The sequence below is a fragment of the Lasioglossum baleicum genome, chromosome 3, assembly GCF_051020765.1.
Source record: "Lasioglossum baleicum chromosome 3, iyLasBale1, whole genome shotgun sequence".
Classification (NCBI taxonomy): Eukaryota; Metazoa; Arthropoda; class Insecta; order Hymenoptera; family Halictidae; genus Lasioglossum; species Lasioglossum baleicum.
In genome coordinates this window covers 5,508,369-5,521,327 of record NC_134931.1, presented here as the reverse complement: position 1 = coordinate 5,521,327, position 12,959 = coordinate 5,508,369, and the positions used below count along the sequence as shown (strand labels likewise).

The window sequence follows — 12,959 nt, the reverse complement described above, 5'->3', positions numbered from 1 at the left end:
TACGGTAAAATGAATAGAATTAATGAATGATATATATATATATATATATATATATCAAATTATATTATTATGATCGTTCAGTAAAATGTACTCTTATCATTTTTGTGTGTGTTTTTTTTAATAAAGAAGATGGGTTTACATATCGCATCACGTATCACTCAGTTCTAAACTTATAACGGGAGTTTTGTCATGTAATCGATAAGTTCCATTTACATTTACAAAATAAATACTTGATACAACCAAATGGAAATTATAAAAAATTTGGATATTATACTTATCGACTATAGTCATTCCAATCTAATGAATATAATAGGCCATGTAGAGCCATCACATACATATACATATATATTAATTTTCTTCACATTGCCCAACATAAATAGGACAATTAACTGGACCACACTCGCATTCTTGTATCTGTCATTCATACACATATCCATTTTATACTGTTTTGCATCTTCTGTTTATTGTAACAACATTATAATTTAATTATGAATAATGATAAGAACACATTGTTTAATTGTATCTAACGCAGTAGCTATCTACAGTAATATTATAGAAAATACATAACGACTTTCTTATCGTCAGACCGATTACATACGAATTGTTATTTGTTAATTGACATTTCCAATACTGCGAATCGCACGCAAATTTTTTTGCTTGTGTACAATTACAACATTTGATGTTGTAACATACGAAACAGAAAGTAAACAAAAACACTGTAAAAGTAATAGTACATACATCTTGTTTTGTAATATTCACTTGTCTTTTTGGTTTTCGTTTTTAAAAAAAGTATCTCACTAAATTTTTCTTAACTTTCCTACTCAATGGTTCTTGAAACATTTATTTGAATTCAAGAAATTGTCATAATATTTTCATTCTGGTTTTGGAGTACTAAATAAAACTCCTAGCTGCTGAACAATTAGCTGATCCAAAAATTGGTAAACAATTTTATTGTTTGTATCAAATGTGTATACATACTATAAAAAAAGATAAGGAAAAAATTGCATAAATGATTTTTAAATATATTTGCTTTGTTTCTACTGATCTATGCCAATCCAAAGGATCGCGTGTTTGTAAGTATTTTAGAATTTTGTTTGAATTTTGAAAGTGCATTACGAAAACTATAGTCATAGTACAAACTTTTAGAAAAAGAAATTAACAAATTCGTAAACTTGAATGAATAAATATTTCAAAAGAGTAGAATGCATATTTATCTGAGCATAAACACTGCTTGATGCAATATATGTCAAATACCTTAGTTTTACATTCATTCCTACAAAGTAATTTATTCATTTTGCACATTCCAAGATAATACAATCATAAAAAGTGGTTGCAAGTACATGATATCTATAGGATGGCAGAGGAAAAGAATTTTTGAAGAAAGTTAATCATTCTCTATTGAAATGTGGTGCAACATGTACATTTAGATGTCATAAATTCTTCAAAAAGTAGTTGGACAGAGTGGTCATTTATAATATTGAATTCGAATTTCTTTCAGAAGCTATCTCAATTTTCAGTTTCCACAAAGACGTTTCATTTAGTCCCTTTTTCATTGGTCTGTCTGTAAAGGTGTTTTACGAGATATAAATAAATAAATTATGTAATGAAATTGTTAAAATATTTCCTGACAATGTATCTCTTGGTGCTTTCTGTGCATTTTTTTTATATTGAATGTATATGTATATACGTATACGCATGTGTACGAATACATATACATATACAGATTCTGTTAAGAATTAGAAAGACTAGTAGGTTTATACTAACTTAGTTATTAATACACTTATACAAGTCATTTATGCAGGACGCTTCTGCATTACAAGTAGGAAAACTTAGGTATTGTTTTCACACATTGTTTTTAAAAGAGTTCGAATCTGTTTAAGGCGATCTCGTTACACCTTCCTTTTTTTGTTCTGGTCATTGAGTAAAACACACATATAGCTCTGACAGGTTTTGCATTGAGAAGATCTAGGAACCTCACCAGGGGAAATTCGTTAAGCTTACAACAGTTTACTCGAGAAATGGATGACCTGTTTATATTACATCGATACAGATATCAGTTGTTACTTTGATTAAACTTAGATTTGTTATATATCATTACTGAACTGCAATGGCTTATTAATATTTCTTTACTTTCTGATAGTCAGAGGGATGACAGGTTGTACCAGTACGTGATATAAGTTTCTCTTAAAAGCAATTCAAACTACTATGAAAACGATAGTCTTTAATAACCGTGTTGTATATATAATAACAAAAACTTTTATAATAAAATAGGATAATATTTGAATCTATCTTGTATACATTTGTTTGTGCATAGGCAGTTTATTAATTGTACTTTATTTAAATAAGATTAATTGAATTAAATTGTGTGTGTCATTGAATTAATATACATCGAAAGATAGCACTATCGAATTATGCAGTTTTTGATTGATTTTGGTTCACGTACCGTAAACCTATACATCGTAACCATCTTTTGTTTTTGTTATAAACAATTATGGTCATAGTTCCACGCAATTCACTAACTAATTTACCTTGTGCTTAAACGCAGGCATCATTACTGACTAAGTTTATAATTTCTATCTACTTGAACGGTCATTAAGACTTCATTTATAATTATAACAACAACGATGATGACAATAATGGATGTTATGATAGTGTAATGAATGATGATAAATAGTAATAATTACAACATTATTATTATTAATTCTGATTTGTGTTCTACACATTGTATACTACTTGGTTTAATGGAATGTCTATCTTGTTTTTCAATACAGTTTAAAGGAAACTACTGCCGATATTGAGTATATTATCTTCTTTATCAGAGTTACTTTTCACAGCTATTACTTTTCCTTATTTTTTCACTTAACAATAAATTTAATCTTTTACGCATTTTATTCGTTAAACCGTCGATAATGATTAAAAAATTCTCATCTTCCGACATAGAAACAAATTCGATATATAATGGGGATGATAGATGTGATAAATGAGTAATCGAGTGAAGATAACATTATCCTGCCTTGAATGTTTAAAAGATCATAATTCTCCTAGCTATGAGCAAATGTCACTTCGTTTCAATCGATTTATGTGCCTCTTTAAGTGTCTAGTTTAATAGCGGTGATTTTCTCTACCAGTCTTTTCTCCTTCTCCGTACCTAGGCATTTTAATTATTAAAATCTTCGTATTGAACCCTGTTGGACTGTGTCACATCTTAGACAACATCTGTGTATGGCACAAATGGATATAAAGCGAACATAACTAATATGTATACATTTTGTTTCTTCCACAATGGTCGCGTAAATTGCGGGGAAGACTTTAGAATTCATACTTTTCATTTCTCTACGTCGACCCTGTCGTAAAGTGTCACGTTTTATCGTCATGCCAATCTTAAACTTGTAAATTTGTTTCACCAATGATTATGAGATATTATATATTATATACAATACACATCGTTTTTGTTTTCTTGTTTCGTTCCAGCAGAATTTTCAGTGCACACATTAATATTATAAGACTATGACAATGGCAATACAATTTCTTGCGATAGATGACAGGACGCTCTGTTTTTTTTTAATTTTTTCGTTGGTGTTGCAGCTGTTGTAATAGAAATCTCGATCAATTTTACAAAAATTCACTTGCCCACGACAACAACTGATAAGAGGAGTTTCAGATTTGGCAATCTTGGAACATGGAAGTCAATCATCGCTGTTGCTGCTAATGTTGTAAGGAAAGACTCAGTGCGGTAGTATTCGATGATCTACTGTCAACCGTTGGTTGCACGGGCTGTCCGCTTGCATCTACTCCATGCTAAAGTCTCCACAAACTGGATCTTCGTGCCCCCGATCCTGATCCTGCCGTGCACACACAGTAAATTCGTTAGAATCGGCCCACTGGTTGCTTCCCTACTTCTACGAACTTGAACAAGACATACAAATTCAAGAAAGCTGACGTCTACACCTTTATGAGTTCTATGACAGCGCTGGACTTTTGCTCAATATGCTGCTAATGAAATTTTTTTTTTTTTATGTTTAGTGACTTTTCAAACGATCTAACGAAATCAATTTGCTCATACAATGTATTAGTGGAGAACGCAATGGTACCGGCTTGTTTTACGACATCCTCCTTTATCTATGATTGTACCGACCAGCATGAGAAATGGCCACCATCTCTATGGGCAGGGAACCTCTTCGCTTGATGAGCGGTTCAGGAATCGGATCCCTTTTTCCTAGTTCCCTCTTCCATTTAAGCCATGTGCCATTATCGTTTCCATCTGTGGATCCTCCAGAAAACATTTCTGGTCCTCCAGAACTTCTCCTCCTCAAAATCTTTTTCCGATTACGAGGCTTACCATTTATGCTACTCCTATTGAACATATCACGGCGTAATTCAGATATGTCTGCTGGCACTGAACCTCGCCGCGGAGACGGCATGCTAGGTCCGGTGCTATCGATTATTCTTGCTAATCCGTTATTGTTGCTTGTTCCTGTATTGTTATTATTGTTATTATTGTTTATTGGGAGATTCTCTCGTTCATCTGAAAATATTCAATCGGTCAATATATAGCCAACAGTTTTTCTATAAGTATGATCTAGATTCTAGAATGTATACATACTGGTTAACGATAATATATTGCCAAGAAGGTTTCCAAGAGCAGTTTCTTGCGGAAGACTGGCTCTCCTAGGTGTTGTAATGTTACCCTCTCTAACTCCTAAGGCTAATCGATTACTGCCTCCACCTAATGGTACCATAAATTCATAGAATTATTCGCTCTCTCTCTACACTATTATATCCATTTTCGAATTTTAATTGTAATTGAGATGATCATTAATATCTGATTGTTAGTCAAAACTAATTTTAAAAGACTCAACTATTCGCATAATACCATCTCTACTTGTTGTTAGTGAACGCAGATGTTGGAAATGACTTACATGCTAGACATCAGTTAGACAACAATCGAATGTGTTATGTTTGACACGTATTATACAACTTACATGTCTAATATGTTAGTTATTTTCATCGTTTGCGCAGACTTTCTTTGGTATCTAGATCGTATGCAGACCAGTATATATTTTGTAAACTAAGTCACTTTCTCCTAAGGAAGATTCACAGCCTACATTAAACTATCAATTCTCTTTTGTAATCGTATGTTCCCTACATCAACTTGTACGCAATGTACTCTTTTTCAAGAATTTAATCTACCGATAATAGGTGATAATATTTGGCTGTTGTTATTCTACCTTGATGCCTTGCAATGTCGGTTGGTACAGATCCACGTCTGGAAGTATAATCAACCCTAGTAGATGCTATAGATGGTACGGTGATGTCATCCAATCTTGATAAAAGACCAACCGGAGCAGATCCTCGTCTTCTAGCCCATGGCTGATGCAACAAACATATCAGAGATTACCTCTACTCTATTTCACGTACGTTTTCATGTTTCAATCATCAACTTTTAAGAGTGCATAGAGAAAATAAAATGAAGAAAAACATGGATATTACTGTATGATAGTGTATGCGACTACTATGGACATTTCATTGGCGCCCTACTGTAACCTGTAACATTTGCATGCTTAACAATCTTGGCTCTTTTGTGCAATACGAGATAGGAATACCGAAAGTATTATAACATCAAATTGGGTGGATAACGCTGTACTAACTAGTGAGAAAATTTTCTAGAAAAAAAACTATCGCTTTACTATCCATATTCCCAGTTCTTTGCTATCAACCTCGTAATAACTACATCTTTGTTCCCTAGTCTATGACTGACGCAACATCAAACGCATAGAACATAACGTAGAGCTAGGTGGAATCAGTACCTGACTTCCCTTTCGAGACACGTTTATTCCTTTCGGATCATCGATCCCGCGCGGATCAACGTTCTCCTTCATTTGTACGTCCAGGCTCAATTTGGCAACCTTCGAGCTCTTCTCCTTGACAGCCTCCGGGTCCCGTTTGCTGCCGATAGAAACAATGTCGTTATCACCGGAACATTTTCGCGGTTCACTACCACTGTCGCTCGACGACGATTTGCTTTGGATCAGGGGCGGCGAATCCGGCGGGCTACCGATGAAGAACACTTTGTGAGTGCTGAGTTCTGAGGACACTGGTATCGTAGTGAATCGTCTACCACCGGCGTCAGTCATTATTGTCTTAATTTCTGGCACAGGAGTTGAGTATCTTCGTACTTCGGGCTCGACGCACTTCGGTTTTGCAACATACATCGAACTACTACACTGGTCGGGTTTACAGAACGGCGATATAGTCCGTGGGTCATGGCCTAGAACTTTTTCACTCTCGTAGTTCGTCTTCGTCGGGCCGCTGCCGTCCGGTTTCGTTTCGATGTCGATGTTGCGCGCGTTCTTGTCGTTGCGAGAGCTGGTCAGCGATGTGTACAAAACTTGAGTCGAATCCGATCCTTGAGCAGAGGCAGGTCGTTTGTGACGGTTCTTAAAGTACGTGTCGTCGATACGGATAGTTTGTACTGAATGACGTCGCGGGTGATCGGCAGTCAGGAGGACGTCTTTTGGTCTGATCGAGTCCACGATCGCGGAAGCGCGTCGTTTGCTGCCGACGTCTACCACCAGCGATTCTCTCGATAGTTTCTCGACACTGGATTTCGCTAGCAACGAGTCTGCTTCGTGTGTAGGCGGTGTGCCGCAATGACCATTCGCGCAGGACTTGTCCTTCACCGAACATGAAGAGGACGTGGAGCTGGTGGCCTCGACCAAGATTTGCGAGTAGCACTGCGACATTTCCGCTGTCGTGGACAAGTATCGCATTCTGATGAAGGGCTGCAGAGGCGGGAAAGTCTGCTGCCTTGTCAACTGTTTCGATTGCGTTCCTGTCTTCTGGTTGTCCGGTTGAAGAACAGAACTCAACCTGGATGCCTCGGCGCTGTTGGTAATGCTGGCTATGCTCGGCTCTGGCAGAAGACTCTCCGCGCTGACAGGTCTTTCTGTCACGTTGGCGTTCGGTGATAGTTCTTGCACGCTGCTCTTCGACGAGAACAGGGACAACGAGTTCGGGTCTAGTAGGCTTTGATCTTCCAGCCGCAGCATCAAATTTTTCGACTTGTTCTCGCTAGGTACGCTCTCGCGTCTCGCTCCGCTGCGTGGTAAAAGAGTCAACGGCTTTGTGATGCTTAATGGCACAGAATGACGCCTTCCGATTTGCTCCAGGCCGACTCGCGCTGGCAAACTTTGCAGCTTACTGTTCGAAGACTGAACGTACGCAGCCGGGATCAGCAGATCGATGCTTCCAGTGTCCTCGTCAGCGTCTGGATCATCCGTTGAGCTGACCCCTTCTTCCGGTTCCTCCTGCTTCAGCATCTTCGCGTCCCATTCTTCAGCTGCCTCCTGCTGGATCAGTGTCTCCCATTTCTTCTGATTGCCCCGTAAGTGCTCCATCAACGACACGCTTAGGCCATCGCCTAGGAAACGATGCCATTCCTCATAAAGGGGTGTCACTACGAATTTGAAGAATCCAGCCTGTATCTTTGGTATGCTTGTGGTATGTCGATTGCATAACGGCGTCACTGGCAGGTTCAGCCGACGCTCATAATCGCCTTGTCGAAAGAATTCCTCGCATACTTTATACGACCACTTCTTCGAGATGTCCCAAGGTCTGCACGGGTTTGATATATCAGCGCATTTTAAGGCTATCTGCAGAATGAAATGTCGATCCTCCGGTCGTTTCATTTCCAACGAGTTATCGTCCAGATAGTGCTGGAAAGAAAGCAAGCAATGTTAAAATGGTAAAGACACTTTTCTTCAGTAGTTCCTAATTGATTATTATTAGACTGTGGGTCTTTCTGCCTTTTGTAGCGTGTATTTCTCTGTTCACACGCTGTATTATACAGTGGTTGCAAGTGTATTTGTTGTATGCATGTAGCGAACGATTTTCTAATCCCATGCATACAGTAGCCGCTCGATAACTGTCAACTTTCGGGGTAAATGACAGTTAACAGACGGCCAATGGCACGCGGGCTCTCCTCACTGTTCATCCGCGTCCGTTCCTCAGAGGCATTCCCACGTGACAATTATCTGATGACAGATATCGAACTACTACTGTATTAAATATCATCACTGAATTAGTTACATAGTAACAATTGTCAAATATTATCCACTTCTAACAAGAAAATGAAAATCCTTATACTTTCATTCTTTCATATTTTCACCCAGACTTCTTCCTTCGTAACAAATTTATTTCTAAAACATTCGCAAATATGTTCGAAAAAAATTATTGTCTCGATTTTCTATGTACAGTATATTGCGAATATTTAATTGAAAGTAGCGTATCAACAGTATCAAGTGATTTTGTTTACTTTTCACCTCTAAAAATATCACTGCTGCTTAGGTTTGGATAGATTAGTGTTGTCAAGTGCTTACTTTGAATTGGACGAGGAATTCTTGCTGCCGCGTAATGTCTGTCGCCAAAATCAACGAGCTGATGTGTCGTTGAAGCTCCGGTCTGATATTAGCAGGCAATTGATCGGAAACGCCGCTTTCCAGAAGACATCCTATCGCCGACCTCCAATGATGATTCTCAAGAACCGACGTGTTCTGCAATCAGATGCTCGCAATTACCGAAACCTGTTCGGATCAAAGTCGAATTTGATTGAACATTTGGGAAACGTTCGACGTACTTGGTAGAGCGCGGCCAGGTGATTGCTGGTGGCGACGAGAAATGGTTGATTGACGCCTGGATGATCCAAATCGTGCGTCACCGCGGCTATCAGCGATGCCATGATTTCCAAGTCGGTTAAGTGCATTCTAATCTGTAAATGGTATAACGCACGCTATTTTCTGTCGACTCTTTACGCGACGGTAGTACCTGTGTACTCGTTGGTACTCACTTTTTTCTCTTGGAGGAAGCAGTGCATTGCTTGAGTCACATCTGTCGCGTGTATACTGTTGTGGTAAGGATTTGTACTGTGGTAACCCTCCTCGATGAAGGCTGTTTGCGAGGAAGAATGACAGCGATTAAAAATCATCGTCGATACTATTCGATTATACATTTCAAAAAATAGGAGTGTATATCTCAGTATGCATATAGTGCATGTAGTTAAAGTTATTAACATTGAAGACCCTATGTAGTAAGATGAGCCTTTGCGGAAATTCTTTCTCTTTTTAATAGCTGAAAATATCGTGAAATCCGAATAAACGAAGTCTGGATACACTTTTCCATGGTAATATACCTAGATTAGTCACTTTTAGCGGTCCGTATTTCTGACGATAAAGTCTGTGCCACACGAGGGGAGTATTCTTATTTATGGAAAAAGGAGGGGGTGGTGGTTAACCACTAGAAACGTGGCGTAACCACACAGTATACAATAAATTAAAGTAAGTACGTTGAAATCGCCTCCTAAAGTCCAGAAGCAGTTTCGGCTTGCATTATCGAAATAACTTTTGTCGCACTTCATCATCAGGGGAGAATTGCTCCAAGAAATTTTTGGCACTATTACACTCGACGTCCAGCCACGTTGGAAACGTGCCCCAAGAGTAATGGAACAAAAATAAAATACAGTAGGCTCTCAATCATGCGGACTCCCTTTAATTGTCCTACGTGTTAAACGATTCGGATTCCATTTTTCATATTAATACTCTTTGTACAGTCTCAATTAGTACAGTCAATTTCGTTTAGTACAGTTTTTTGAATATATATGTATATATAATTAACGTAAATTACCATTTTTCTTATTGCTTTTTGTTCTACAGTGACGCGAGAGACTCTCTGATCGTAAAACTCTCAGGTAAAAACTACGGTATCGCGCAGTGGGCGGAAACGCCGGAAACACAGATTCGCTAAGGGTAATTACCGAATATCGTGCATAATTGATGCGCGCTGAAATACACGTTGATAATTAACGTTTTAATGCATGTCATTATCCCAAGTACTTTTCAAAATGTATGTATCTGAAATATTCACGGCTGCTGTGATAGGGGGGGGGGAGAGCTGCATGTATCCTGGTTGTATGGAAATCTTCTACGGAATAAATAAATGATAAGCGTCGCGCGATTTATAAATATGAATACATAGCGTAAGGGGATCGTTTCGCTTATGGGACTTCTCTCCCCTTTTGAATATTTAATGATGACGAATAGCTTCCGACCTGTATTTTAACATCGCGGTGACGTAAAAATTTCGTGTCGAAAGAAAGTAACAATTGTTAAACAAGACCGCAGATTCCGTTTCCACGGGTGTATCAGGAAACGTGGCGATACAGGGATGAGGAAGGGGTGGATGGGGGCAGGAGGATGCAGAGATATTGCGGAAATACTTGTTCAATTCCGCAAACGCGATAAGTAAACATTGCCATATGTTGGTATAACCATACACGTGCAATACCGCCCGATTCGAACGAACGGAAACTACGTAAAATGCAGTAAACGCAGGGCCCAATTCCTGGAGCTATGCATTCCAAATATTATTTAAACATTCCATGTTTTTCAGAAATCCCTTTCTATCATTGGTTTTCGCTTTACACCGATCGTATGAGTGACGGAATTATTGGTTCGTATTTAAACTTTAAACATCAATTTTTGTGCTAATATATTCGTTGTACCGGTTGAGATTTAAAAAAAATGTAAGAGTATAATTTTGCACTTTTTATATTGTTAAATGAATTACTTCGATTTTATGGAATTTTTGAGATTGCTCAATGAAAAGGATTAATATTATACATGAATGTTCCGACATACCTGACAAACCATCATTCAACGAATTCTATCAGTATTTATATTTGATCTTATATAATTTATGAAAAATTATTTATTCTGGATACTCTTACCGAACAATTTCCACACCGTTACCACGTCCAAGTTGAAATGTTGCAACAGTCCGTACCAATGAAAAAGATGCACGCATAATACTGGTAGCGATCGACCTGAAAACCAAATTCGAATACAGATTTTTGAAAAAATTCAAATGCGACCTATACGAAACAGATCGACGTATAAGAGACAGATTAGAATTAGGATATTATTAAAACTTTCGTTGAAATCACTATTTTCCATGAACGTGCAGAGTGTTAACAACTATCTGTACACTCGGTTTTTAAGAAATAACTTACTGTAAAGAAGTAGTGTTTTATAGCGTATTATAAAATTAATCTCTAGGAAATCATCGTCGGAAGAGAATAGCATTGTTCTCATGCTTTGAACACTGACATTCCTCCTAGATTTTCTTACAGATCGAGCTTTTTTCCTGTTTTTTTTTTTTACGGAAAAATGAATGCGTTTGTATAATTGCTTACCTCCTGTCACCGTTTCTAGTGTAAATGCATTAAACCGCCAGTTACCAGCCTTCTGCAGTACACACTGCAACAAATAATCGAAGCACAATGTTAACAACGGTGAACCACATGTTTTCATATGTGTTTAATTACATGAACGTTTGTTTCGACAAATTGTAATGTAATCCTTTATGCATTAGTCACATGTTTCATTCATAAATAAATAGTAACAAAGTGTTCCTTGCACCCTGTGCACGCTGCGCGTCTATGTATTTTACATCTTCGCGAATATCTTCGTTACGTTATAGTATGAACACGTGAACCCACGAACGTACTTTACTTCTAATCAAAACAGTGACTTTCATACACCATCACGTCATCATCATTTCTGACCAGTAATGTTATTATATATTAGCATTTAACCGCTTAAATCGCTCAAAGGTTTTGATCGTTCGACCGCTATCATCGGTTTTACACTTCAATTAGCTAACGGTTCAAGTCCCTTAACCAGTTTGGATTTTATCGACCAGATCAATTGCCGATTTTAATTGACTAACTTTTATTGTCATTTGATAGAGACCTGCGAAACCAAGATTCCGCGAATCGTAATTAACATTCTACCAATCGATCACTAATTTATAATAAATCGTGGCTTAATGATCGGTTATCCTTTCCCACATTTTGTTCATACATTTTGCACAGTGTTGCGTAGATTTCCGTTCACAGAACGAACATTTATGTTGAAACTTTTGAATAATGAACCATTGACAGTAGCTAAACATTTTTATTTGAAAGACTTAGTGAAACCGATTCTCATTTCTCAAAAGTCAAAAAGGTTAATCCCTGTCTCGTCTATATTTTGAGCATTTTTTAAGCGTGTAAAGACCATCGGTCACAAAAGCTCCGAACCGGAGAGTCCCCTTAACACATTGAATGCCTTGGGGGTCACCGGTGACCGGCGCTTATTGAGCTGCTTAAAGGTGACCGTCGTAAAATTAATCTTGTCAAATATAAACGTTTGTGTATCGCGATCAAAATCCCCATTATTACTAGCCTACGGTTGTGAAGGAGGTCCACCGACAGAGGGTTAATAGATTATGCGACCCCATCTCGTGGATTCAGTTCCTTTATGCGGATACAAGCTCTATTCGACAATCGATAGCTTACCTGAACCAGACCATGGAAAATATCGTCTAAGATACCCGGTTCCTGATTTAAGGATCTCGTGGTAAGCCTCTTACGGCGCCGCTTGTGCATCGTGAGGAATCGACCGGTGGGCCTGGGCCTGGAATGACCGATATCCAAACTCTCCAAGAGGATTCGGTCCACCTCCGACAAATGTCTGATTGGCGGCTCTTTCGCTGGTTCATCGCTAACTTCCGGCAAGGTCACTGACACACTCGGCGCTGGTAATGCGGTATCTGCGCAACAGTAAAAAACAATCATCATTGCTTCCTCAATCCTAGCACAGTGTGAAGTAGTTCTTGAAAAGACAAAATTCCATATAATAAAAGCATGTCGATTAAATTTGTTTAGCTAACGAATATGCTCCAATATTTCTGGAATAACAAGGGTTGAAATAGTGACAAAGGTCAACGAATAATGATTGCAGCAGTCAACCTTTATACTGTACTAGATGGCGAAGTGCTCTTCAAAATAGTACTGTGTCGGTTGCAGGAAACTATCGTTCGATAGGAGGTTATTACCGGAAAATTTACAAGGGGGAGTAAAAGCT

General features: G+C 38.1%; 1 protein-coding gene across 11 annotated transcripts in view; it reads right to left on the bottom strand.

Annotated features, from left to right (window-relative positions):
• Positions 1-93: 93 nt before the first annotated feature.
• LOC143221936 (uncharacterized) overlaps positions 94-12,959 on the bottom strand; it is an 87,867-nt gene continuing 75,001 nt past the window's right edge. For 6 of the 11 annotated variants that reach the window (XM_076447613.1, XM_076447614.1, XM_076447615.1 and 3 more), the window contains 11 exons: positions 12,392-12,645; positions 11,246-11,309; positions 10,781-10,876; positions 8,846-8,946; positions 8,636-8,767; positions 8,379-8,552; positions 5,808-7,715; positions 5,229-5,370; positions 4,604-4,726; positions 4,136-4,525; positions 94-3,842 (listed from right to left, as the gene is read on the bottom strand). In XM_076447613.1, the coding sequence (XP_076303728.1) occupies positions 3,799-3,842; positions 4,136-4,525; positions 4,604-4,726; positions 5,229-5,370; positions 5,808-7,715; positions 8,379-8,552; positions 8,636-8,767; positions 8,846-8,946; positions 10,781-10,876; positions 11,246-11,309; positions 12,392-12,645 (3,428 nt within the window). In that variant the 3' untranslated portion in view covers positions 94-3,798. Of the gene's footprint in view, positions 3,843-3,922; positions 4,526-4,603; positions 4,727-5,228; positions 5,371-5,807; positions 7,716-8,378; positions 8,553-8,635; positions 8,768-8,845; positions 8,947-10,780; positions 10,877-11,245; positions 11,310-12,391; positions 12,646-12,959 lie in introns of all 11 variants that reach the window. The other 5 variants (XM_076447612.1, XR_013011893.1, XR_013011894.1 and 2 more) reach the window with 5 other exon arrangements.